This window comes from Salvelinus sp. IW2-2015, linkage group LG4q.1:29 (assembly GCF_002910315.2).
Source record: "Salvelinus sp. IW2-2015 linkage group LG4q.1:29, ASM291031v2, whole genome shotgun sequence".
Classification (NCBI taxonomy): Eukaryota; Metazoa; Chordata; class Actinopteri; order Salmoniformes; family Salmonidae; genus Salvelinus; species Salvelinus sp. IW2-2015.
In genome coordinates, this window is record NC_036842.1 from 77288296 (window position 1) to 77315909 (window position 27614).

At 46.2% G+C, this 27614-nt stretch overlaps 1 protein-coding gene across 3 annotated transcripts in view; it reads left to right on the forward strand.

Annotated features, from left to right (window-relative positions):
* The window catches only part of lrrc56 (leucine rich repeat containing 56), an 85354-nt gene that overhangs the window by 17190 nt on the left and 40550 nt on the right, over positions 1 to 27614 (forward strand). For all 3 annotated transcript variants that reach the window (XM_023985739.1, XM_023985740.1, XM_070443139.1), the window contains exons 3-4: positions 15092 to 15179; positions 15917 to 15977. In XM_023985739.1, coding sequence (XP_023841507.1) covers positions 15092 to 15179; positions 15917 to 15977 — 149 coding nt within the window. The remainder of the gene's footprint in view (positions 1 to 15091; positions 15180 to 15916; positions 15978 to 27614) is intronic.

Below are 27614 nucleotides of genomic sequence, written 5' to 3' on the forward strand. Positions count from 1 at the left end.
CAGCGTTCAGCATTTGTGGGTTCGATTACAGGCTCAAAATGGCCAGAAACAAAGAACTTCTTCTGAAACTCGTCAGTCTATTCTTGTTCTGAGAAATGAAGGCTTTTCCATGCGAGAAATTGCCAAGAAACTGAAGATCTCGTACAACGTTGTGTACTACTCCCTTCACAGAACAGCGCAAACTGGCTCTAACCAGAATAGAAAGAGTGGGAGCCCCGGTGCACAACTGAGCAAGAGGACAAGTACATTAGAGTTCTAGTTTGAGAAACAGACGCCTCACAAGTCCTCAACTGGCAGCTTCATTAAATAGTACCCACAACAACCAGTCTCAATGACAACAGGTGTAACGGGTTCTAGATCTTCCTCCTCCTCAGACGAGGAGAGGAGAGAAGGATCGGAGGACCAATACGCAGCGAGGTATATGACATAATGAATTTATTGAAAGACTAAGACGAACACGAAAACACTTGGAAAATTACAAAATAAGAAAACGACGTAGACGAAACCTGAACATGGAAACTTACATAAAGACACGAAGAACTCACGAACAGGAAACAGACTACATCAAATGAACGAACAACCAAAACAGTCCCGTGTGGTGCACATACACAGACACGGAAGACAATCACCCACAGACAAACAGTGTGAACAGCCAACCTATATATGGTTCTCAATCAGAGGAAAACGTAAAACACCTGTCTCTGATTGAGAACCATATAAGGCTCGATTACCAGACCTAAACATAGAAACACAAAACATAGAATGCCCACCCACACTCACGCCCCTGACGACTAACACATACAAAACAACAGAAAATAGGTCAGAACGTGACATAACCCCCCCCTCAAGGTGCGAACTCCGGACGCACCAGCACAAAGTTAGGGAGGTCTGGGTGGCATCTGACCACGGTGGTGGCTCAGGCTCTGGACGAGGTCCCACCCCACCATAGTCAATCCCAGGTTCCTTAGCCTCCTCAAAATGACCACCCTCCAATTAACCCCACCTAAATTAAGGGCAACACCAGAATAAAGGACAGCTCCGGGACAAGTAGCTCAGACAGCGGGTAGTCGGGGACAGAGAGGTAGCTCAGGATAGAGAGGTAGCTCAGAGGAGAGAGTAGCTCAGGATAGAGAGTAAGCTCAGATAGAGGGGCAACTCCGGACTGAAGGGCAGCTCCGGACCAGAAGACAGCTCTGGACTGAGGGGCAGTTCTGGATTACTAGCAGCGTCGGGCTGAGGGGCAGCTCATGGCTGACTGACGGCTCTGGACGCTCATGGCAGGCTGACGGCTCTGGACGCTCATGCAGGCTGACGGCTCTGGACGCTCATGGCAGGCTGACGGCTCTGGACGCTCATGGCTGGCTGACGGCTCTGCACGCTCATGGCTGGCTGACGGCTCTGGACGCTCATGGCTCGCTGCGCGGTTCTGGACGCTCATGGCTCACTGGCGGCTCTGGCAGATCCTGTCTGGTTGGCGCTCTGGCAGATCCTGTTGGTTGCGGCTCTGGCAGATCCTGTCTGGTTGGCGGCTCTGGCAGATCCTGTCTGGTTGGCGGCTCTGGCAGATCCTGTCTGGTTGGCGGCTCTGGCAGATCCTGTCTGACGAATGGCTCTAGCGGCTCCTGACTGACTATCGGCTCTGACGGCTCGGGACAGACGGGCGGCTCTAATGGCTCGGGGCAGACGGATGGCTCAGACGGCGCTGGGGAGACGGATGCTCAGATGGCGCTGGGGAGACGATGGCTCAGATGGCGCTGGGGAGACGGATGGCTCAGTCAGATGCGCTGGGGAGACGGATGGCTCAGATTGCGCTGGGAGACGGATGCGTCTGGCCGGATAAGGCGCAGCTGTAGACCTGGTGCGTGGTGCCGGAACTGGAGGCACCGGGCTAAGGACACGCACCTTCATGCTATGCGGGGGGAGCAGGGACAGGGCATACTGGACTCTCAAAACGTACTCCTTTGCCTGGTGCGTGGTACCGGAACTGGAGGTACCGGGCTGAGGGCACGCACATCAGGACTATACGGGGAGAAGGAACAGTGTGTACAGGGCTCTGGAGACGCACAGGTGGCTTAGTGCGTGTGCCGGAACTGAGGCACCGAACTGGATACACGCACACAGGAAGAGTGCGTGGAGGAGGAACAGGGCTCTGGAAACGCACTGGAAGCCTGGTGCGTGGTGTAGGCACTTTGGTACTAGGCTGGGGCGGGGAGTGGCGCCGGAAATACCGGACCGTGCAGGCGTACTGGCTCCCTTGAGCATTGAGCCTGCCCAACCTTACCTGGTTGAATGCTCCCCGTCGCCCCGACCAGTGCGGGAGGTGGAATAACCCGCACCGGGCTATGTGGCAACCGGGGACACCATGCGTAAGGCTGGTGCCATGTAAGCCGGCCCGAGGAGACGCACTGGAGACCAGACGCGTTGAGCCGGCCTCATGACACCTGGCTCAATACCCAATCTAGCGCCTACCAGTGCGGGGAATGGAATAACCCGCACCGGGCTATGCACACGTACAGGAGACACCGTGCGCTCTACTGCGCAACACGGTGCTCCAGATACTCAACTAGTCTAAAGAAGGCCAATTTTATTGCTTCTTTAATCAGAACAACAGTTTTGAGCTGTGCTAACATAATTGCGAAAGGGTTTTCTAATGATCAATTAGCCTTTTAAAATTATAAACTTGGATTAGCTAACAACCATCACAACCACCATTGGAACACAGGAGTGATGGTTGCTGATAATGGGCCTCTGTACGACTATGTAGATATTCAATTCAAAATCAGCCATTTCCAGCTACAATAGTCATTTACAACATTAACAATGTCKACACTGTATTTCTCATAMATTTTATGTTATTTTAATGGACAAAAAGTGCTTTTCTTTAAAAAACAAGGACATTTCTAAGTGATCCCAAACTTTTGAACGGTAGTGTATATATTCATATATTATCCAAGCATGAAACGTTGATATTTGGTTGCATTCACAATTCAATATCCAGTTGATTGATAAGATGGATTCATGTCTCCTTCTCAACCAAAAATCTAAGTTAAAGCATAGCAATAATAATGCTCTTGAAATAAGTTTGATTTGATTTAGTCCTATTCTTAATTATTAACTTGTAGATTACATTTGAAGTCAACCAACCATCCTTCATATAAAAGACAATATCCAAAGGTGAAAGTTTATTATTAATATCATTAATTTGGCATCCTATTTATATGGCTAATGATAATTACTTCTAAAGATACAATCAACCATGAATGAATRATAGTATACCTAGCTACTCTTTGAAATGGTGTCATTTGGGCGAATCGGATGTCAATGTTGCCTATATAAACCCAACCTCACTCTGAATTTACATTCACATACAGCTTGTGAAGGAAAGTTATTACTTTCAAATATTCAATGTTATTTAGCTGGTCTACAAAAATKAGTATGGAAGCTGATCAATGTCTAAATGTGTTGACATGATAGTCCAGCTTGTTTCTAAGGTTGCGAGTTCAAATCTCATCAACTTTAGCTAATTAGCAACTTTCCAACTTACTACTTTTKAGCTATTTTGCAACTACTGAGCATGTTAGCTAACACTTCCCCTAACCCTTTTAGCTAAATCCTTCCCCTTCCCCTAGTCCTTACCTTAACCTACAGTGCATTCGGAAAGTATTCAGACCCATTGACCTTTTCCACATTTTGTTACATTAGTGCCTTATTCTAAAATGGATTACATTTTAGTTTTTTTCCTCATCAATCTACACACAATTACCCATAATGACGAAGCGAAAACATTTTTTATTTTTTATTTTTCCATTTATCCTCCTTGAGATGGTAATTCAACTTGATTGGACATGATTTGGAAAGGCACACACCTGTCTATATAAGGTGCCAMAGTTGACAGTGCATGTCAGAGCAAAAACCAAGCCATGAGGTCGAAGGAATTGTCCGTAGAGTACTGAGACAAGATTGTGTTGAGTCACAGATCTGGGGAAGGGTACCAAAAATGTCTTCAGCATTGAAGGTCTCCAAGAACACAGTGGCCTCCATTTTTAAATGGAAGAAGTTTGGAACCACYAAGACTGTTCCTAGAGCTGGCTGCCCGGCCAAACTGAACAATTGGAGAAGGGCCTTGGTCAGGGAGGTGACCAAGGACCTGATGGTCACTCTGACAGAGCTCCAGAGTTCCTCTGTGGAGATGGGAGAAACTTCCAGAATGAAAACCATGTCTTCAGCACTCCACCAATCAGGCCTTTATGGTAGAGTGGCGAGACAGAAGCCACTCCTCAGTAAAAGACACATGATAGCCTGCTTGGAGTTTACCAAAAAGCACCTAAAGGATTTTCAGACCATGAGAAAAAAGATTCTCTGGTCTGATGAAACCCAAGAAATAACTTTTGGCCTGAATGCCAAGCGTCACGTCTGGAGAAACCTGGCACATCCCTGCGGTGAGCATGGTGGTGGCAGCATCATGCTGTGGGGATGTTTTTTAGCGGCAGGGACTGGGAGACTAGTCGGATTGAGGGAAGATGAACAGAGCAAAGTACAGAGTGATCTTTGATGAAAACCTGCTCCAGAGCGCTCGGGGACCTCAGACTGGGCGAAGGTTCACCTTCCAAACAAAACAACGACCTAAGCACACAGCCAAGACAATGCAGGAGTTGCTTCAGACAAGTCTCTGAATGTCCTTGAGTGGCCCAGCCGAGTCGGACTTGAACATCTTCTGGGAGAGCCTGAAAATAGCTGTGAAGCGACACTCCCATCCAACCTGACAGAGCTGGACAGGATGTGCAGAGAAGAATGGGAGAAACTCCCCAAATACAGGTGTGCTAAGCTTGTAGCGTCAAACCCAAGAAGCCTCCAGATCAAGCAATGGCGCCGAAGGAGATTGCTGCCGTTTACGATCTCCGTAACCAATTGTGCATGTTTTTTCACGTTATTTTGTCACATAATGTTTCTGCCCAGTGTCTTATGACAGAAAAGAGCTTCTAGATATCAGGACAGCGATTACTCACCCCATACTGGAGGAATACTTTTTCTTCAACGAGTCGGATGGGAAGGATTTACAGACGCGCCGACAAGGTCCTCATCCCCGTAATTCGCAGGAGAAAGAGACGGAGGTATCGTGGACGAAGATCGGGTGCCTTGTTAGGATCCGTCGCCGAGACGGTAATCTACCTTTACCATCGGTCCTATTTGCCAACGTACAATCATGATAATAAAATAGACGAAATAACGATCACGTATATCCTACAAAGGGACATTAAAACACTGTGATATCTTGTGTTTCACCGAGTTGTGGCTGAATGACGACATGAATAATATACAGCTGGTGGGTTTTAAGCTTTTCGTAGAATAGAACAGCAGCCTCTGGTAAGACAAGGGGTGGCGTCTTTGTATATTGTAAAAACAGCTGGTGCACGAAATCTAAGGAAGTCTCAAGTTTTGCTCACTTGAGATAGTGTGGTCACAGCTTATCATGAGATACTCTATCTACCAAGAGAATTTATCTGTATTTTCTCGTAGCTGTCTACATACCACCAAACCGATGCTGGCACTAAGACCGCACTCAATGAGCTGTATACGGCCATAAGTAAACAGGAGAACGCTCAACCAGAGGTGGCCGGGACTTTAATGCAGGAAAACTAAGTCCGTTTTACCTCATTTCTACCAGCATGTCAAATGTGTAGCAGAGGGAAAACCACTAGACCACACTTTACTCCACACACAGAGACGTGTACAAAGCTCTCCTTCGCCCTCCATTTGGCAAATCTGACTATATTTCTATCCTCCTGATTCCAGTTTACAAACAAAAACTAAAGCAGGAAGCACAGTGACTCAGTCAATAAGAAGTGTCAGATGAAGCAGATGCTAAGCTACAGGACTGTTTTGCTAGCACAGACTGGAACTATGTTTCGGGATTCCTCCGATGTCATTGAGGAGTACACACATCAGTTCACTGGCTTCATCAATAAGTGCATCAATGACGTCGTCCCCACAGTGCCCGTACGTACATACCCCAACCAGAAGCCATGGATTACAGGCAACATCCGCACTGAGCTAAAGGCTAGAGCTGCCGCTTTCAAGGAGCGGGACTCTAACCCGGAAGCTTATAAGAAATCCCGCTATGCCCTCCATCAAACCATCAAACAGGCYAAGCTTCAATTCAGCTAAATTACTTCTATGCTCGCTTCGAGGTAAGTAACAATGAAGCATGCTTGAGAGCATCAGCTGATCGGGACAACTGTGTGATCACGCTCTCTGTAGCCGATGTGAGTAAGACCTTTTAAACAAGTACACTTTTTTTTAACCTTTATTTATCTAGGCAAGTCAGTTAAGAACAAATACTTATTTACAATGACAGCCTACACCGGCCAAACCCGGACGACGCTGGGCCAATTGTGCACCACCCCATGGGACTCCCAATCACGGCCGGTTGTGATACAGACTGGATTCAAACCAGGGTGTCTGTAGTGACGCCTCAAGCACTGAGATGCAGTGCCTTAGACCGCTGTGCCACTCGGGTTCCTGAATATTCACAAGTCCGCAGGGCCAGAAGGATTACCAGGACGCGTACTCCGAGTATGCGCTGACCAACTGGCAAGTGTCTTCACTGACATTTTCAACCTCTCCCTGTCTGAGTCGGTATTACAAACATGTTTCAAGCAGACCACCATAGTCCTTGTGCCCAAGAACACTAAGGTAACCTGCCTTAATGACTACCGACCCGTAGCACTCACGTCTGTAGCCTTGAAGTGCTTTGAAAGGCTGGTCGTGGCTCACATCAACATCATTATCCCAGATACCCTAGACCCACTCCAATTAGCATACCACCCAAACAGATCCACAGATTATGCAATCTCTATTGCACTCCACACCTGGACAAAAGGAACACCTATGTGAAAATGTTATTCATTGACTACAGCTCAGCGTTCAACATCATAGTGCCCTCAAAGCTCATCACTAGTCTAAGGACCCTGGGACTAAACACCTCCCTCTGCAACTGGATCCTGGACTTCCTGACGGGCAAGCCCCAGGTGGTAAGGGTTGGTAACAACACATCTGCCAGGCTGATCCTCAACACGGGGGCTCCTCAGGTGCGTGCTCAGTCCCCTCCTGTACTCCCTGTTAACTCACATATGGCCAGGCACGACACCAACACCATCATTAAGTTTGCTGATGACACAACAGTGGTATGCCTGATCAACGACAATGACGAGACAGCCTATCGGGAGGAGGTCAGAGACCTGGCCATGTGGTGCCAGGACAACAACCTCTCYCTCAAYGWGATCAAGACAAAGGAGATGATTGTGGACTACAGGAAAAGGAGGACCGAGCATGCCCCCATTCTCATCAACAGGGCTGTAGGGAGCAGGTTGAGAGCTTCAAGTTCCTTGGTGTTCACATCACCAAMAAACTAACACGATCCAAGCACACCAAGACAGTCGTRAAGTAGGCAAGACAAAACCTATTCCCCCTCAGGAGACTGGAAAGATTTGGCATGGGTCCTCAGATCCTCAAAAGGTTCTACAGCTGCAACATCGAGAGCAATCTGACTGGTTGCATCACTGCCTGGTATGGTAACTGCTCTGCCTCCGACCGCAAGGCACTACAGAGGGTAATGCGTACGACCCAGTACATCACTGGGGCCAAGCTTTCTGCCATCCAGGACCTCTATACCAGGCGGTGTCCGAGGAAGGTGCTAAAAATTGTCAAAGACTCTGGCCTATAGTCATAGACTGTTCTCTCTGCTACCGCAGGGTAAGCGGTATCGGTGCGCCAAGTCTAGGTCCAAGAGGCTTCTCCACAGTTACTACCAAGCACAACAACGCCGGATTCCTGCGAATCCCTGAGCCACTACTTCTGATCCTCACAGTACGCTTGCAGCTAGCTAGGCTCACAGCGTTGCAGCTACTAGCTCACACTAGGCTTGCACCTTCTGTGGCACCCACTCAGTACCCGAAGCTATCCCCTAACCAACTGCCCGAAGCCTCAGCACCAGTTAGCAAACAAAAATTCTACAATACCTCTTTCGCCATCTGGCTTGATTCTCTGTCGACACGGCCCCGCCGCACCCACCACGTTCTGGTCTTGCCGACAAATACTCCATCCGCTGTGCCTCAACCGCGCCTCCGTCTGAGCGACCACCCCCGGGCTACTAACTTTAAACCCGCGTGCTAGCGTGGTACATTCTCCCTGTTCCATCCACTGCCTCCCCCTGACACTTACGAATCACTTGGCTACATAGCTGATGCCTGCTGGACTGTCCATTAAGTCACGGGTACTCCATTCTGTTCTATTTGTGTTTATCTTTGTCGGCCCCCAGGCCGCGAACTCAGGCTCTGTGGTGTAGTTAATCCGACCCTCTGGCCTAGTCATGCATTTTACCTTGTTGTTGTGTTAGCTGACTAGCTGCTGTTGTCTCACTGTTGTTTTAGGCTAGCCTCTCCCAATCAAAGACCTGCGATTACTTTTATGCCTTACTATATGTCTTCTTCAAATATCAATATGCCTTGCTATAACTGTTTGTTCGGGTTTAGTTACCATTGTTTCAGTTTTCAATGGAGCCGTAGTTCCACTCTAATACTCCTGATACCTCTTTGTCCCACCTCCGCATCACATGCGGTGACGCTCACCATTATAACGCAAGCATGTCCAGAGAACAACCTCTTCTTATCATCACCAGTGCTGGGCTTACCTCCGCTGTACCGCACCCACCATAACCTGTCTGCACATTCTGCCCTGAATATATTCTCCCACGCCCATAATTCTGCTCCTTTTATTCCCTTGTCCCAACGCTCTACGGCGACCAGTTTTGATAGCCCTTTAAGCCGCAACTCATGCTACTACTCCTCTGTTCCTCGGGTGAATGTGGGAGGTAAAACCCAGGCCTGCATTCCCGCAGGCACCCTCATTTGTATGATCTGTGATCGAACAAGCCTTGGTTCATGCATGTCAACATCAGTAAGCCTCCTCTCCTAAGATTGTTTTTACTCCATCTGCTAATTAGCACCTCCTGCAACCCTGATGTCTTGCCGTGTCTGAATCCTGGCTTAGGAAGGCCACCAAAAATTCTGAGATTTCGCATACCCAACTAATAACACTTTCCCGTCAAGATAGAACTGCAAAAGGGGAGGAGTTTGCAATCTACTGCAGAGATAGCAATGCAAAGTTCTGTCATACTTTTCAGGTCTATGCCAAACATTCGAACTTTCTAATTTTAAAAAATTAATTCTCAGAAAAATAAGTCTCTCACTGTTGCCGCCTGCTACCGGACCCCTCAGCTCGCCAGCTGTGCCCTGGACACCATCTGTGAATTGATCGCCCCCCCATCTAGCTTCAGAGTTTTTTGTTCTGTTTGGTGACCTAAACTGGGATATCTTAAACACCCCGGCCAGTCCTCCAGTCTAAGCTAGATGCCCTCAATCTCACACAAATCCAAGGAAACCCACAGGTTCAAACGCTAATCCGTAAACATGGGCACCCTAATAGCCATTATCCTGAACCACTTGCCCTCCAAATACACCTCTGGCTGTCTTCAAATCAGGATCTCAGCGATCACTGCCTCATTGCCTGTAATCCGCTACGGGTCCGCGGTCAACGACACCCCTCATCACTGTCAAACGCCTTCCTAAAACACTTCTGCGAGCAGGCCTTCTAATCGACCTGGCCGCGGGTATCCTGGAAGGATATTGCGTCTCATCCGTCAGTTGAGGATGCCTGGTCATTCTTTAAAAGTAACTTCCTCACCATCTTAGACAAGCCATGCTCCGTTAAAAATGCAGAACTAGAGAACAGAATATAGCCCTTGGTTCACTCAGACCCTGACTGCCCTCGACAGCAACAAAAACATCCTGTGGCGAAAACTGCAATAGCATCGAATAGTCCGCGATATGCAACTGTTCAGGCAAGTCCAGGAACCAATACACGCAGTCAGGAAGAAAGGCCAGCTTTTTTCAAGCAGAAATTTGCGTTTTATCCTGTAGCTTAACTCCAAAAAGTTCTGGGACCACTGTAAAGTCCATGGAGAACAAGAGCACTCCTCCCAGCTTGCCCACTGCACTGAGGCTTAAGGTAACCGGTCACCACCGATATCCGTGATATCGAAGACTTCAAACAAGCATTTCTCAACGGCTGGCCATGCCTTCCTCCTGGCTACTCCAACCTTGGCCAACAGCTCCGCCCCCCGCTGCTACTGCGCCAGCCTCCCCAGCTTCTCCTTTACCCAAATCCAGATAGCAGATGTTTCTGAAGAGCTGGCAAAAACCTGGACCCATACAAATCAGCTGGGCTTGACAATCTGGACCCTCTATTTCTTGAACTGTCGGCCGGCATTGTCGCACCCCTATTACCAGCCTGTTCAACCTCTTCTTAACGTATCATCTGAGATCCCCAGGATTTGGAAAGCTTGCCGCGGTCATCCCTCTTCAAAGGGGGAAGACCACCCTGGACCCAAACTGTTACAGACCTATATCCATCCTGCGCTGCGCCTAATCTAAGGTTCTTCGAAAGCCAAGTTCAACAAACAGATCACTGACCATTCGAATCCCCACGTACCTCTTCCGCTGTGCAATTCCGGTTTCGAGCCCGGTCAGGGTCACTCAGCCAACGCTCAAGGTCTAAACGATATCATAACCGCCATCGATAAAAGACAGTACTGTGCAGCCGTCTTCATCAACCTGGCCAAGGCTTTCGACTCTGTCAATTCCACCATATTCTTTATCGGCAGACTCAGTAGCCTCGGTTTTTTTCTAATGACTGCCTTGCCTGGTTTCACGCAACTACTTCGCAGACAGAGGTTCAGTGTGTCAAATCGGAGGCATGTTGTCCGGTCCTCTGCAGGTCTCTAATGGGGGTACCACAGGTTCAATGATGCTGCTCTGCTGCGGGCGAATTCACCTGATCAATCTACGCAGACGACACATTCTGTATACTTCTGGCCTTCTTGTGCATGTTGCTATCTAACGCTCCAAAACGAGCTTCAATGCCATCCACACACTTCTTCCGTGGCTCCAACTGCTCTTAAATGCTAGTAAAACAAATGCATGCTTTTCAACCGGTCGCTGCCTGCACCGCACGCCGACTAGCATCACCACCCTGGATGGTTCCGACCTAGAAATATGTGGACATCTATAAGTTACCTAGGTGTCTGGCTAGACTGCAACTCCCCTTCCAGATCATATCAAACATCTCCAATCCAAATTAAAATCGAGAGTCGGCTTTTCTATTTCGCAACAAAGCTCCTTCACTCACGCCGCCAAACTTAACAACCTAGTAAAACTGACTATTCCTAACGATCTTCGACTTCTACAAACTGCTTCCAATACTCTACTCAGCAAACTGGATGCAGTTTATCACAGTGCCAAATTCGTTTTGTTACTAAAGCACTTATACCAACCCACCACATGCGACCTGTATGCTCTAGTCGGTCTTGGCCTCGCTGCATGTTCGTCGTCCCAGACCCACTGGCTCCAGTCATCTACAAGGCTATGCTAGGTAATAGTCGCGCCTTATCTTCAGTTCACTGGTCACGATGGCAACACCCACCGTAGCACGCGCTCCAGCAGGTGTATTACTGATCATCCTAAGCCAAAACTCATTTGGCCGCTTTCCTACAGTTCTCTGATGCTGCGACTGGAACGAATTGCAAAAATCGCTGAAGTTGGGACTTTTATTTCCCTCACCAACTTTAAACATCTGCTATCTGAGCAGCTAACCGATTGCTGCAGCTGTACATAGTCCATCGGTATATAGCCCACCCAATTTACCTACCTCATCCCCATACTGTTTTATTTATTTACTTTTCTGCTCTTTTGCACACCAGTATCTCTATTTGCACATGATCATCTGATGATTTATCACCCCAGTGTTAATCTGCTAAATTGTAATTATCCGCTCCTATGGCCTATTTATTGCCTACCTCATGCCTTTTGCACACATTGTATATAGATTCTCTTTTTTTTTCTTTTTCCCCCCTACTATGTTATTGACTTGTTTATTGTTTACTCCATGTGTAACTCTGTGTTGTTGTCTGTTCACACTGCTATGCTTTATCTTGGCCAGGTCGCAGTTGCAAATGAGAACTTGTTCTCAACTAGCCTACCTGGTTAAATAAAGGTGAAATAAAAAATAAATAAAATAAGACTCCTGAAAATCTAGTCAAATGGCTACCCAGACTATTTGCATTGCCCCCCCTCTTTACACTGCTGCTACTCTGTTTATTATTTATAGTGGCAAGAAAAAGTGTGTGAACCCTTTGGAATTACCTGGATTTCTGCATAAATTGGTCATCAAATTTGATCTGATCTTCAACAAAGTCACAACAACAGACAAACATAGTGTGCTTTAACTAATAACACACAAATTGTATTTTTCTTGTCTATATTGAATACATAATTTAACCATTCACAGTGTTGGTTGGAAAAAGTATGTGAACCCCTGGGCTAATGACTTCTCCAAAAGCTCATTGTAGTCAGGAGTCAACATGGAGTCCAATCAATGAGACGAGATTGGAGATGTTGGTTAGAGCTGCCTTGCCCTATAAAAAACACTCACAAAATTTGAATTTGCTATTCACAAGAAGCATTGCCTRATGTGAACCATGCCTCGAACAAAAGAGATATCAGAAGACCTAAGATTAAGAATTGTTGACTTGCATAAAGCTGGAAATGGTTACAAAAGTATCTCTAAAAGCCTTTATGTTCATCGTCCACGGTAGGACAAATTGTCTATAAATAGAGAAAGTACAGTACTGTTGCTACTCTCCCTAGGAGTGGCCGTCATGCAAAGATGACTGCTAGAGCACAGCGCAGAATGCTCAATGAGGTTAAGAAGAATCCTAGTGTCAGCTAAAGACTTACAGAAATCTCTGGAACATGCTAGCATCTCTGTTGACGAGTCTACGATACGTAAAACACTAAACAAGAATGGTGTTCATGGGAGGACACCACGGAAGAAGCCACTGCACGTSTGAAGTTTGAAAAAGTGCACTTGGATGTTCAACAGCGCTACTGGCAAAATATATTCTGTGGACAGATGAAACTACAGTTGAGTTGTTTGGAAGGAACACACAACACTATGTGTAGAGAAGAAAAGGCACAGGACACCAACATCAAAACCTCATCCCAACTGTAAAGTATGGTGGAGGGAGCATAGTGGTTTGGAGCTGCTTTGCTGCCTCAGGGCCTGGACAGCTTGCTCTCATTGGCGGAAAAATAAATTCCCAAGTTTATCAAGACATTTTGCAGGAGAATGTAAGGCTCTCTGTCCRCCAATTGAAGCTCAACAGGACAACGACCCAAAACACATAAGTAAATCAACAACAGAATGGCTTCAACAGAAGAAAATACGCCTTCTGGAGTGGCCCAGTCTGAGTCCTGACCTCAACCCGATTGAGATGCTGTGGCATGAACTCAAGAGAGCAGTTCACACCAGACATCCCAAGAATATTGCTGAACTGAAACAGTTTTGTAAAGAGGAATAGGCCAAAATTCCTCCTGACCGTTGGGCAGGTCTGATCCGCAACTACAGAAAACGTTTGGTTGAGGTTATTGCTGCCAAAGGAGGGTCAACCAGTTATTAAATCCAAGGGTTCACATACTTTTCCCACCCTGCACTGTGAATGTTTACACGGTGTGTTCATTAAAGACATGAAAACGTATAAATGTTTGTATGTTATTAGTTTAAGCAGACTGTGTTTGTCTGTTGTTGTGACCTAGATGAAGATCAGATAAAAATGTATGACCAGTTTATGCAGAAATCCAGGTATTTCCAAAGGGTTCACATACTTTTTCTTGCCATACTTTTTCTTGCATAGTCACTTTAATAACTCTACCTACGTGTACATATTACCTCAATTACCTCGACTAACTGGTGCCCCCGCACATTGACTCTGTACCGATACCCCCTGTATATAGCTTCGCTATTGTTATTTACCTGCTGCTCCTTAATTATTTGTTACTTTTAAGTATGTTTTTCTTAACTGCATTGTTGGTTAAGGGCTTGTAAGTAAGCATTTGTAAAGTGTCTGAATACTTATGTAAATGTAATATTTCAGTTTTTTTTTATACATTTACCAAAAATTCTAAAAACCTGTTTTTGCTTTGTCATTATGGGGTATTGTGTGTAGACTGATGAGGGAAAAAACAATTTAATAAATTTTAGAATAAGGTCTGCAACGTAACAAAATGTTTAAAAAGTCAAGGGGTCTGAATACTTTCCAAATGTACTGTATGTAACTCCTAAACTTAACCCTAACCCAACCCCTAACCCCTAGTCTAGCTAACGTTAGCCAGCTAGCTAGAATTCGTATAATACTGTATCATGCAAATGCATAATGGACATCCACAGATTAATACATAATGGACATCCACAATTTAATACATACCATACGAAAAGTAGCATATCATGCTAAAAGGAGTGACTCAGATTTACGTACAGAATAATACGAAAAGGCACTGAGACCAGGTTATACATAGAGGTAGGCATCTGGATGGAAGACTAGTTGTCAATGAAGTGCATTATCCCTCATAAACCAGCACAAGTCACTGTTCAGGCAGGAATCATTTGACTGTGGCTTCAAATTTTGTTTCAATACACCTCTTTATTTAGGTTGATGGCATGACGTAGAAACAATGAGGTTGATTCAAACATATAATTTTACTATCAACATTGAAACAAGGTAAACATAAATCTAATCATATGAAATTCTACATAATATCAACCACCCAATATAAAGTATATTGTATATAGAATTAAAAATATTGTTTCCGTTTCTACATGTAATTTTCTAAGCACTTTCAACGTATACATAGTTSTGATGACTATGTTGAAATTAGATTGACGTAACAACCTGTTAGTCAGGTTAAGTCATTGTATTTAAGTTAAGTTTTACACTAATTTCAATGTTTGCAACACTGGTTGAAATTAGATAAACAGTACTGGTTGATAACTTTTTGCAAATCCAAATGCTTTCCACGTAGATTCCACATCACAATAGGATGACAAATTACGTTGAAACAACATTAATTCAAACAGTGTGCTCTCACATAATGTAATCAATTTGAAAAAGACCATTACATATTTATCTCTGACCCCACAGAAAGCCTTGTCGGGAACAGAAGACCTCGTTCGGGTCACTTCCCTGGAAATGTGTGTGGACACTCAGGAGAGCACTCTTGGCAACTTTGGTGAGAGACAATCACTGGTCAAGCAGCATACACTACAAATAGATATATACATATTTTTGCATGCAGTATTTGAATTTATAGGGGACTATGTACTGTATATGAAGTGTATATCAATAGTACTGTATGTGAATCCTCGTTTTTAATCAAACACGAAGTGGGCGTTATGCCATACCTACTGCAAATGTGGAAATGTACAGGGTTGATCGACTCACACTTGATGAGTTCATGTAATGACTTATAGCATAGGTAAATGAWGACAGTCACAATCTATACAGACATGGTTTCTCGTCAGACATAGATAAAGACCAGACAAAAAAACACTGTAGCTRTGTGACACACAAAACAGAACATGCCAAATTCACCCTCAGGTTTGTACTGTACCAAAGCTCTCTCACTGGGCACAACTCCCTCCCTCTCTCTTCTCACTGGTTTAAAAGATAAGGCCAGAAAGAACCACACCATCATGCTCACATATGTCCTTAGGAAAACCTCAGTTGCACAACGTGTGCAGGCATGACTGAAGTTTGTCTGCACAGGGGTGAATCACGTGCGTCTGGCTAGTGCACTAGCAGCAGAGTCCATCTCACTCTCAATCTCTCTGCTAATGAATGGAGTTTATAGGCCTGTTGAGGCATGGCTGGGAGGGAGCCAGCCATCTGTTTAAGACCCAATCACATCAAGTCATCGGCCCTCTGTGACGTGTGAGGAACGTCTCTCTCTATCTTATCATCTTGCAGGTGCCTACTTGCCCAAGCTGGTGCAGCTGAAAATGAACAACAGTATGATAATGTCAGTGAGGTAAGTGGAAAGTTCCACTATAGTGCTCTGTCTCTGTATGTCTATTATAGTTATGTGTTGTAGTTTTTTACTTCTCTTTGACTAGGTAAAACAAAGCACTTTCTGCATTCCAAGTACTACAAATACTACTGCTAGCAGTACTTCACAGTAAAAAGGCAGGTAGCCCTGTACAGTTGAAGTCGGAAGTTTACATACACCTTAGCCAACTTGTAACTTGGCTACATACACAGGGTACCAGTACCAAGACGATGTGCAGGGGTACGAGGTAATTGAGGTAGATATATACAGTTGAAGTCAGAAGTTTACATGCACCTTAACCAAATACATTTAAACTCTGTTTTTCACAATTTCTGACATTTAATCCTAGTAAAAATGCCCTGTCTTAGGTCAGTTAGGATCACCACTTTATTTTAAGAATGTCAGAATAATAGTAGAGAGAATGATTTATAMAATAATAGTAGAGAGAATGATTTATTTCAGCTTTTATTTTTTTCATCACATTCCCAGTGGGTCATACGTTTACATACACTCAATTAGTATTTGGTAGCATTGCCTTTAAATTGTTTAATTTGGGTCAAACGTTCCAGGTAGCGTTCCACAAGCTTCCCACAATAAGTTTGTGGATTTTGGCCCATTCCTCCTGACAGCGCTGTGGTAACTGAGTCAGGTTTGTAGGCCCTTGCTCACACACGCTTTTTCAGTTTCTGCCACAACTTTTCTATAGGATTGAGTCAGGCTTTGTGATGGAACTCCAATACTCTTGACTTTGTTGTCCTTAAGGACATTTGCCACCTTTGGAAGTATGCTTGGGGTCATTATCCATTTGGAAGACATTTGACCAAGGTTTTAACTTCTGACTGATGTCTTGAGATGTTGCTTCAATTTCATAATTTCCCTCCCTCATATGCCATCTATTTTGTGAAGTGCACCAGTTCCTCCTGCAGCAAGCACCCACAACATGATGCTGCACCCCGTGCTGCTGCTGACGTTGGGATGGTGTTCTTTGGCTGCAAGCCTCCTCCTTTTCCCTCCAAACATAACGATGGTCATTATGGCCAAACAGTTCTATTTTGTTTCATCAGACCAGAGGAATTTTCCAAAAAGTACAATCTTTTTCCCGTGTGCAGTTGCAAACTGTAGTCTGGCTTTTTTTATGGCGTTTGAGCAGTGGCTTCTTATTGCTGACGGCCTTTCAGGTTATGTCGATATAGGACTCGTTTTACTGTGGATATAGTACATTTGTACCTGTTTCCTCCAGCTGCTTCACAAGGTCTTTGCTGTTGTTCTGGGATTGATTTGCACTTTTCGCACAAAGTACGTTAATCTCTAGGAGACAGAACGCGCTCTCCTCCTGAAGTGGTATGATGGCTGTGTGGTTCCATGGTGTTTATACTTAGCTATTGTTTGTACAGATTAACGTGGTACCTTCAGGCATTTGAAAATGGCTCCAAGGATGAACCAGCCTTGTGGGGTCCACAATTTTTTTTCTGAGGTCTTGGCTGATTTCTTTTGATTTCCATGATGTCAAGCAAAGAGGCACTGCGTTTGAAGGTAGGCCTTGAAATACATCCACAGGTACACTCCAATTGACTCAAATGATGTCAATTAGCCTAACAGAGCTTCAAAAGCCATGATATAATTTTCTGGAAATTTGTCATGCTGATTAAAGGCACAGTCAACTTAGTGTATGAACTTCTACACTGGAATTGTGATACAGTGAATTATAAGTGAAATAATCCTTCTGTAACAATTTTGGGAAAATTACTTGTGTCATGCACAAAGTAGATGTCTAACGACTTGCAAGACTATAGTTTGTTAACAAGAAATTTATTGAATGTTTGAAAAATTTGTTTAATGTCTCTAACCTAAGTATATGTAAACTTCCAACTTCAACTGTATGCTCAGTCTCCATGATGGGGACAGAGCAGGAGACCCACTGTGTATGGGTTTCCTATCAATCAATCAATAGTATTTATAAGCCTTTTTTACATCAGCAGATGCCACAAAGTGCTATACAGAAACCAGCCTAAAACCCAAACAGCAAGCAATGCATATGTAGAAGCATGGTGTCTAGGGAAAACTCCCTAGGAGGGCAGGAACCTAGGAAGAAACTTAGAGAGGGAACCAGGCTCTGAGGGGTGGCCAGTTCTCTTCTGGCTATGCGGGGAAATTATAGGGTACATGGCCATTAAGGCCAGATTGTTTTTCAAGATGTTCAAATGTTCATAGATGACCAGCAGGGTCAAATAATAATCACAGTGGTTGTAGAGGCTGCAACCAGTCAGTACCTTAGGAGTAAATGTCAGTTGGCTTTTCATACCTGAGCATTCAGAGACGAGACAGCAGGTGCGGTAGAGAGAGAGAGAGAAGGTCGAAAACAGCACTTCGGGACTAGGTAGCACGTCTGGTGAACAGGTCAGGGTTCCATAGCCGCAGGCAGAACAGTTGAAACTGGAGCAGCAGCACGACCAAGTGGACTGGGGACAGCCAAGAGTCATCAGGCCAGGTAGCCTGAGGCATGATCCTAGGGCTCAGGTCCTCCGGGAGGGAGGGAGAGAGAGAATTATTTTTATTTCTTTATTTATTTTGTATTTCACCTTTATTTAACCAAGGTTGGCCAGTTGAGAACAAGTTCCTATTTACATCTGTGACCTGGCCAAGATGAAGCAAAGCAGTGTGACAAAAACAACAACACAGAGTTACACATGGGATAAACAAACGCCAGTCAAATACACAATAGAAAAATCTGTATACAGTGTGTGCAAATGAAGTAAGGAGGTAAGGCAATAAATAGTCCAATAGTGGCAAAGTAATTCCAATTTAGCATTTTACACTGGAGTGATATATGTGCAGATGGGATGTGCAAGTAGAAATACTGGTGTGCAAAAGACAGAAGAAAAAAAATATGGGGATGAGGTAGGTAGTTGGTTGAATGGGCTTTTTACAGGGGCTGTGTACAGCTGTAGCGATCGGTAAGCTGCTCTGACAGCTGACACTTAAAGTTAGTGAGGGAGATATAAGTTCCCAACTTCAGTGATTTTGCAATTCGTTCCAGTCATTGGCAGCAGAGAACTGGAAGGAAAGGCGGCAAAGCGGTGTTGGCTTTGGGGTGGACCAGGTAAATATACCTGCTAGCGCGTGTGCTACAGGTGGGTATTGCTATGGTGACAGTGAGCTGAGATAAGGCGGAGCTATACCTAGCAAAGACTTATAGATGACCTGGAGCCAGTGGGTTTGGCGATGAATATGTAGCGAGGACCAGCCAACGAGAGCATACGGTCGCAATGGTGGATAGTATAGGGGCTTTGGTGAAAAAACGGATAGCACTGTGATAGACTGCATCCAATTTGCTGAGTAGAGTGTTGGGGCTAATTTGTAAATGACATCGCCGAAGTCAAGGATCGTTAGGATAGTCAGTTTTTCGAGGGTAAGTTTGGCAGCATGAGTGAAGGGAGGCTTTGTTGCGAAATAGGAAGCCGATTCTAGATTTAACTTTGGATTGGAGATGCTTAATGTGAGTCTGGAAGGAGAGTTTACAGTCTAGCCAGACACTTAGGTATTTGTAGTTGTCCACATATTCTAAGTCAGAACCGTCCAGAGTAGTGATGCTAGTCGGGCAGGTGGGTGGGCAGCAATCAGTTGAGAGCAATGCATTTAATTTCACTAGCATTTAAGAGCAGTTGTAGGCCACCATAGCACGCCGAGTGTTGTATGGCATTGAAGCTTGTTTGGAGGTTTGTTAACACAGTATCCAAAGAAGGGCCAGATGTATACAGAATGGTGTCATCTGCGTAGAGGTGGATCAAAGAATCACCCGCAGCAAGAGTGACATCATTGATATATACAGAGAAAAGAGTTGGCACGAGAATTGAACCCTGTGGCACCCCATAGAGACTSYCAGAGGTCCGGACAACGATTTGACACACTGAACTCTATCTGAGAAGTAGTTGGTGAACCAGGTGAGGCAGTCATTAGAGAAACCAAGACTGTTGAGTCTGCCGATAAGAATATGGTGATTGACAGAGTCGAAAGCCTTGGACAGGTCGATGAAGACGGCTGCMCAGTATTGTATTTTATCGATGGCGGTTATGATATCGTTTAGGACCTTGAGCCTGGCTGATGTGCACCCGTGACCAGCTCGGAAAACAGATTGCATAGTGGAGAAGATACGGTGGGATTCGAAAAGGTTGATGATCTGTTTGTTCACTTGGCTTTTGAAGACTTTAGAAAGGCAGGGCAGATGGATGGATATAGGTCTATAATGGATATAGGTCTATAACAGCTTGGGTCTAGAGTGTCTCCCCCTTTGAAGAGGGGGATGACCATGGCCGATTTGTAGRGATCCAGATTTTGCAGCTCTTTTAGAACATCAGCTATCTGTATTTGGGTGAAGGAGAAGTGGGGGGGCTTGGGACAGTTACTGCGGGGGGTGCAGAGCTGTTGGCCGGGGTAGGGGTAGCCAGGTGGAAAGCCTGGCCAGCCGTAGAGAAATGCTTATTGAAATTCTCGATTATCGTGGATTTATCAGTGGTGACAATGTTTCCTACTCTCAGTGCAGTGGGCAGCTGGGAGGAGGTAGTCTTATTCTCCATGGACTTTACAGTGTCCCAAAACTTTTTGGAATTAGTGCTGCAGGATGCAAATTTCTGTTTGAAAAAACTAGCCTTTGCTTTGCTGACTTCCCTGAAAAGTTGCATATCGCGGGGACTATTCGATGCAAGTGCAGTACGCCACAGGKTGTTTTTGTGCTGGTCAAGGGCAGTCAAGTCTGGAGTGAACCGAGCGCTATATCTGTTCTTAGTTCTAMATTTTTTGAATGGGGCATGCTTATTTAAGATGGTGAGGAAGACACTTTTAAAGAACAACCAGGCATCCTCTACTGACAGGATGAGGTCAATATCCTTCCAGGATACCCGGGCCAGGTCGATTAGAAAGGCCTGCTTGCAGAAGTACTTTAGGGAGCGTTTGACAGTGATGAGGGGTGGTCGTTTGACCGTGGACCCATAACGGATGCAGGCAACGAGGCGGTGATCGCTGAGATCCTTGTTGAAAACAGCAGAGGTGTATTTAGAGGGCATGTTGGTCATGATTATATCTAAGAGGTTGACCATGTTTATGGATTTGGGATTGTACCTGGTAGTTTCTTTGATAATTTGTGTGAGATTGAGTGTAACGGTTCTCCTCTYCCTCTTCATCCGAAGAGGAGGAGCATGGATTGAACCAAGACGCAGCGTGATACTTAGACATKATATTTATTTAGACACGACAAAACAACGAAGACAAAAAACGAACTATACTTGAATTAACTAACAAAATAACAAAACGAATGTAGACAGACCTGGACGTAAGAACTTACATGTAACACGAAGAACGCACGAACAGGGAAATGACTACATAAAAACCGAACGAACAAAATGAACAAACAAACCGAAACAGTCCCGTATGGTGCAACATAGACAGACAGAAATGTCCATCCCCAATACAACACTTTGCGTCAAGACAGAACTGCTAAAGGGGGCGGAATTGCAATCTACTGTAGAGATAGTTTGTCATACTATCCAGGTCTATGCCCAAACAGTTCGAGCTTCTACTTTTAAAGATCCATCTCTCCAGAAAGAAGTCCCTCACTGTTGCCGCTTGTTATAGACCCCTCTGCTCCCAGCTGTGCCATGGACACCATATGTGAATTGATTGCCACACATCTATCGTCAGAGATCGTAATGCTAGGTGACCTAAATTGGGATATGCTTAACACCGGCCGTCCTACAATCTAAGCTTGATGCCCTCAATGTCACGTTCCTGACCTGTTTTCTGTTAGTTTTTATGTGTTAGCTGGTCAGGACGTGAGTTTGGGTGGGCAGTCTATGTTTTCTGTTTCTATGTTGGTTAATGGTACCTAATATGGTTCTCAATTAGAGGCAGGTGGTTTTCATCTCCTCTGATTGAGAATCTATTAAGGTAGGTGTTTTTCACTTTGTTGGTCGTGGGTGGTTGTCTCCTGTGTTAGTGTCTGTCTATGTTGCACCATACGGGACTGTTTCGGTTTGTTTGTTCATTTTGTTCGTTCGGTTTTTATGTAGTCATTTCCCTGTTCGTGCGTTCTTCGTGTTACATGTAAGTTCTTACGTCCAGGTCTGTCTACATTCGTTTTGTTATTTTGTTAGTTAATTCAAGTATAGTTCGTTTTTTGTCTTCGTTGTTTTGTCGTGTTCTAAATAAATATCATGTCTAAGTATCACGCTGCGTCTTGGTTCAATCCATGCTCCTCCTCTTCGGATGAAGAGGAAGAGGAGAACCGTTACAGAACCACCCACCCTACCAGAACAAGCAGCGAAATTCGAGCAGCGGCCAAGTAAGCAGGACTCGTGGACTTGGGAGGAAGTATTGGAGGAAAAGGACACTGGGCGCATATTGGGGAATATCGCCGCGCTCGTGAGGAGATGGAGGCAGCGAGAGCCCAAGAGCGTTGGTAATGAGGAGGCAGCAAGGAGACGTGGCTGGAAGCCCGAGAAGAAACCCCAAAAATGTATTGGGGGGGCTAAGAGGTGGTGGGCCGAGGGCAGGTAGGAGACTGCGCCCACTTCCCAGGCTTACCGTGGAGAGCGGGAGTACGGGCAGACACCGTGTTACGCAGTAGAGCGCACGGTGTCTCCTGTACGTGTGCATAGCCCGGTGCGGGTTATTCCACCTCCCCGCACTGGTAGGGCTAGATTGGGCATTGAGCCAGGTGTCATGAGCCGGCTCAACGCGTCTGGTCTCCAGTGCGTCTTCTCGGGCCGGCATTCATGGCACCGAGCCTTACGCATGGTGTCCCCGGTTCGCCTACATAGCCCGGTGCGGGTTATTCCACCTCCCGCACTGGTCGGGCGACGGGGAGTATTCAGCCAGGTAAGGTTGGGCAGGCTCAATGCTCAGGGAGCCAGTACGCCTGCACGGTCCGGTATTTCCGGCGCCACCTCCCCGCCCCAGCCTACGTATACCAACAGTGCCTACACCACGCACCAGGCTTCCAGTGCGTTTCCAGAGCCCTGTTCCTCCTCCACGCACTCTTCCATGGTGCGTGTCTCCAGCCCAGTGCCTCCAGTTCCGGCACCACGCACTAGGCCACCTGTGCGTCTCCAGAGCCCTGTCACACTGTTCCTTCTCCCCGTATCGTCCTGATGTGCGTGCCCTCAGCCGGTGCCCAGTGCCGGTACACGACCAGGCAAATAGTACGCTTTGAGAGTCCAGTGTGCCTGTCCCTCTCCCGCACTAGCATGAAGGTGCGTGTCCTTAGCCCGGTGCTCCAGTTCCGGCACCACGCACCAGGTCTACAGTGCGCCTTATCCGGCCAGAGCCATCCGTCTCCCAGCGCCATCTGAGCCATCCGTCTCCCCAGTGCCATCTGAGCCATCCGTCTCCCCAGCGCCATCTGAGCCATCCGTCTCCCCAGCGCCATCTGAGCCATCCGTCTCCCAGCGCCTTCTGAGCCATCCGTCTCCCCAGCGCCATCTGAGCCATCCGTCTGCCCAGCGCCGTCTGAGCCATCCGTCTGCCCAGCGCCGTCTGAGCCATCCGTCTGTCCCGAGCCATTAGAGCCGCCCGTCTGTCCCGAGCCGTCAGAGCCGATAGTCAGTCAGGAGCCGCTAGAGCCATTCGTCAGACAGGATCTGCCAGAGCCGCCAATCAGACAGGACTGCCAGAGCCGCCAACAGACAGGTCTGCAGAGCCGCCAACCAGACAGGATCTGCCAGAGCCGCCAACCAGACAGGATCTGCCAGAGCCGCCAACCAGACAGGATCTGCCAGAGCCGCCAACCGACAGGATCTGCCGAGCGCCAGTGAGCCATGAGCGTCCAGAACCGCCAGTGAGCCATGAGCGTCCAGAACGCCAGCCGAGCCATGGCGTCCAGAGCCGTTAGCCAGCCATGAGCCGTCCAGAGCCGTCAGCCAGCCATGAGCGTCCAGAGCCGTCAGCCAGCCATGAGCGTCCAGAGCCGTCAGCCAGCCATGAGCGTCCAGAGCCGTCAGCCAGCCATGAGCGTCGTCCAGAGCCGTCAGCCAGCCATGACGTCCAGAGCCGTCAGCCAGCCATGAGCGTCCAGAGCCGTCAGCCAGCCATAAGCGTCCAGAGCCGTCAGCCAGCCCAGAGCTGCCATGTATCCAGAACTTCCCCTCAGTCCAGAGCTGTCTCTCTGTCCGGAGCTGCCCTTCAGTCCGGAGTTGCCCCTCTATCCTGAGCTACCTCTCTATCCTGAGCTACCTCTCTACTCTGAGTACCTCTATCTTAAGCTACCTTCTACACTACCTCTCTGTCCTGAGCTACTTTGTCCGGAGCTGTCCCTTATTTTTGTGTTGCCTCTTATATTAGGTGGGTGGAATAAGAGGTGGTCATTCTGAGGGGGAGAAGTGAGCTGGGATTGACTTGGTGGGGTGGGGACCTCGCCAGAGCCTGAGCCACCACCGTGGTCAGATGCCCACCCGAGACTCCCCTAGACTTTGTGCTGGTGCGCCCGGAGTTCGCACCTTGAGGGGGGGGGTTATGTCACGTTCCTGACCTGTTTTCTGTTAGTTTTTATGTGTTAGCTGGTCAGGACGTGAGTTTGGGTGGGCAGTCTATGTTTTCTGTTTCTATGTTGGTTAATGGGTACCTAATATGGTTCTCAATTAGAGGCAGGTGGTTTTCATCTCCTCTGATTGAGAATCATATTAAGGTAGGTGTTTTCACTTTGTTGGTTGTGGGTGGTTGTCTCTGTGTTAGTGTCTGTCTATGTTGCACCATACGGGACTGTTTCGGTTTGTTTGTTCATTTTGTTCGTTCGGTTTTTATGTAGTCATTTCCCTGTTTGTCGTTCTTCGTGTTTACATGTAAGTTCTTACGTCCAGGTCTGTCTACATTCGTTTTGTTATTTTGTTAGTTAATTCAAGTATAGTTCGTTTTTTGTCTTCGTTGTTTTGTCGTGTCTAAATAAATATAATGTCTAAGTATCACGCTGCGTCTTGGTTCAATCCATGCTCCTCCTCTTCGGATGAAGAGGGAGAGGAGAACCGTTACACTCAATCTCACACAAATTATCAAAGAAACTACCAGGTACAATCCCAAATCCATAAACATGGTCAACCTCTTAGATATAATCATGACCAACATGCCCTCTAAATACACCTCTGCTGTTTTCAACAAGGATCTCAGCGATCACCGCCTCGTTGCCTGCATCCGTTATGGGTCCACGGTCAAACGACCACCCCTCATCACTGTCAAACGCTCCTAAAGTACTTCTGCAAGCAGGCCTTTCTAATCGACCTGGCCCGGGTATCCTGGAAGGATATTGACCTCATCCTGTCAGTAGAGGATGCCTGGTTGTTCTTTAAAAAGTGTCTTCCTCACCATCTTAAATAAGCATGCCCCATTCAAAAAATTTAGAACTAAGAACAGATATAGCGCTCGGTTCACTCCAGACTTGACTGCCCTTGACCAGCACAAAAACACCCTGTGGCGTACTGCACTTGCATCGAATAGTCCCCGCGATATGCAACTTTTCAGGGAAGTCAGCAAAGCAAAGGCTAGTTTTTTCAAACAGAAATTTGCATCCTGCAGCACTAATTCCAAAAAGTTTTGGGACACTGTAAAGTCCATGGAGAATAAGACTACCTCCCAGCTGCCCACTGCCACTGAGAGTAGGAAACATTGTCACCACTGATAAATCCACGATAATCGAGAATTTCAATAAGCATTTCTCTACGGCTGGCCAGGCTTTCCACCTGGCTACCCCTACCCGGCCAACGCTCTGCACCCCCGCAGTAACTGTCCCAAGCCCCCCCACTTCTCCTTCACCCAAATACAGATAGCTGATGTTCTAAAAGAGCTGCAAAATCTGGATCTTTACAAATCGGCCATGGTCATCCCCTCTTCAAAGGGGGGACACTCTAGACCCAAGCTGTTATAGACCTATATCCATTATAGACCTATATCCATCCATCTGCCTGCCTTTCTAAAGTCTTCAAAGCCAAGTGAACAAACAGATCATCAACCTTTTCGAATCCCCACCGTATCTTCTCCACTTGCAATCTGTTTCCGAGCTGGTCACGGGTGCACATCAGCCAGGCTCAAGGTCCTAAACGATATCATAACCGCCATCGATAAAATACAATACTGTGCAGCCGTCTTCATCGACCTGTCCAAGGCTTTCGACTCTGTCAATCACCATATTCTTATCGGCAGACTCAACAGTCTTGGTTTCTCTAATGACTGCCTCACCTGGTTCACCAACTACTTCTCAGATAGAGTTCAGTGTGTCAAATCGTTGTCCGGACCTCTGGCAGTCTCTATGGGGTGCCACAGGGTTCAATTCTCGTGCCAACTCTTTTCTCTGTATATATCAATGATGTCACTCTTGCTGCGGGTGATTCTTGATCCACCTCTACGCAGATGACACCATTCTGTATACATCTGGCCCTTCTTTGGATACTGTGTTAACAAACCTCCAAACAAGCTTCAATGCCATACAACACTCCTTCTGTGGCCTACAACTGCTCTTAAATGCTAGTGAAATTAAATGCATGCTCTTCAACTGATTGCTGCCCGCACCCACCTGCCCGACTAGCATCACTACTCTGGACGGTTCTGACTTAGAATATGTGGACAACTACAAATACCTAAGTGTCTGGCTAGACTGTAAACTCTCCTTCCAGACTCACATTAAGCATCTCCAATCCAAAGTTAAATCTAGAATCGGCTTCCTATTTCGCAACAAAGCCTCCTTCACTCATGCTGCCAAACTTACCCTCGTAAAACTGACTTACTACCGATCCTTGACTTCGGCGATGTCATTTACAAATTAGCCTCCAACACTCTACTCAGCAAATTGGATGCAGTCTATCACAGTGCTATCCGTTTTTTCACCAAAGCCCCATATACTATCCACCATTGCGACTGTATGCTCTCGTTGGCTGGTCCTCGCTATAATTCATCGCCCAAACCCACTGGCTCCAGGTCATCTATAAGTCTTTGCTAGGTATAGCTCCCGCCTTATCTCAGCTCACTGGTCACCATAGCAATACCCACCTGTAGCACACGCGCTAGCGGTATATTTCACTGGTCACCCCAAAGCCAACACCCGCTTTGGCCGCCTTTCCTTCCAGTTCTCTGCTGCCAATGACTGGAACGAATTGCAAAAATCACTGAAGTTGGAGACTTATATCTCCCTCACTAACTTTAAGTGTCAGCTGTCAGAGCAGCTTACCGATCGCTACAGCTGTACACAGCCCCTGTAAAAAGCCCATTCAACCAACTACCTACCTCATCCCCATATTTTTTTTCTTCTGCTCTTTTGCACACCAGTATTTCTACTTGCACATCCCCTCTGCACATATATCACTCCAGTGTAAATTGCTAAATTGGAATTACTTTGCCACTATTGGACTATTTATTGCCTTACCTCCTTACTTCATTTGCACACACTGTATACAGATTTTTCTATTGTGTTATTGACTGTACGTTTGTTTATCCCATGTGTAACTCTGTGTTGTTGTTTTTGTCACACTGCTTTGCTTCATCTTGGCCAGGTCACAGATGTAAATAGGAACTTGTTCTCACACTGGCCAACCTTGGTTAAATAAAGGTGAAATACAAAATAAATAATGAAATAAAAATAATTCTCTC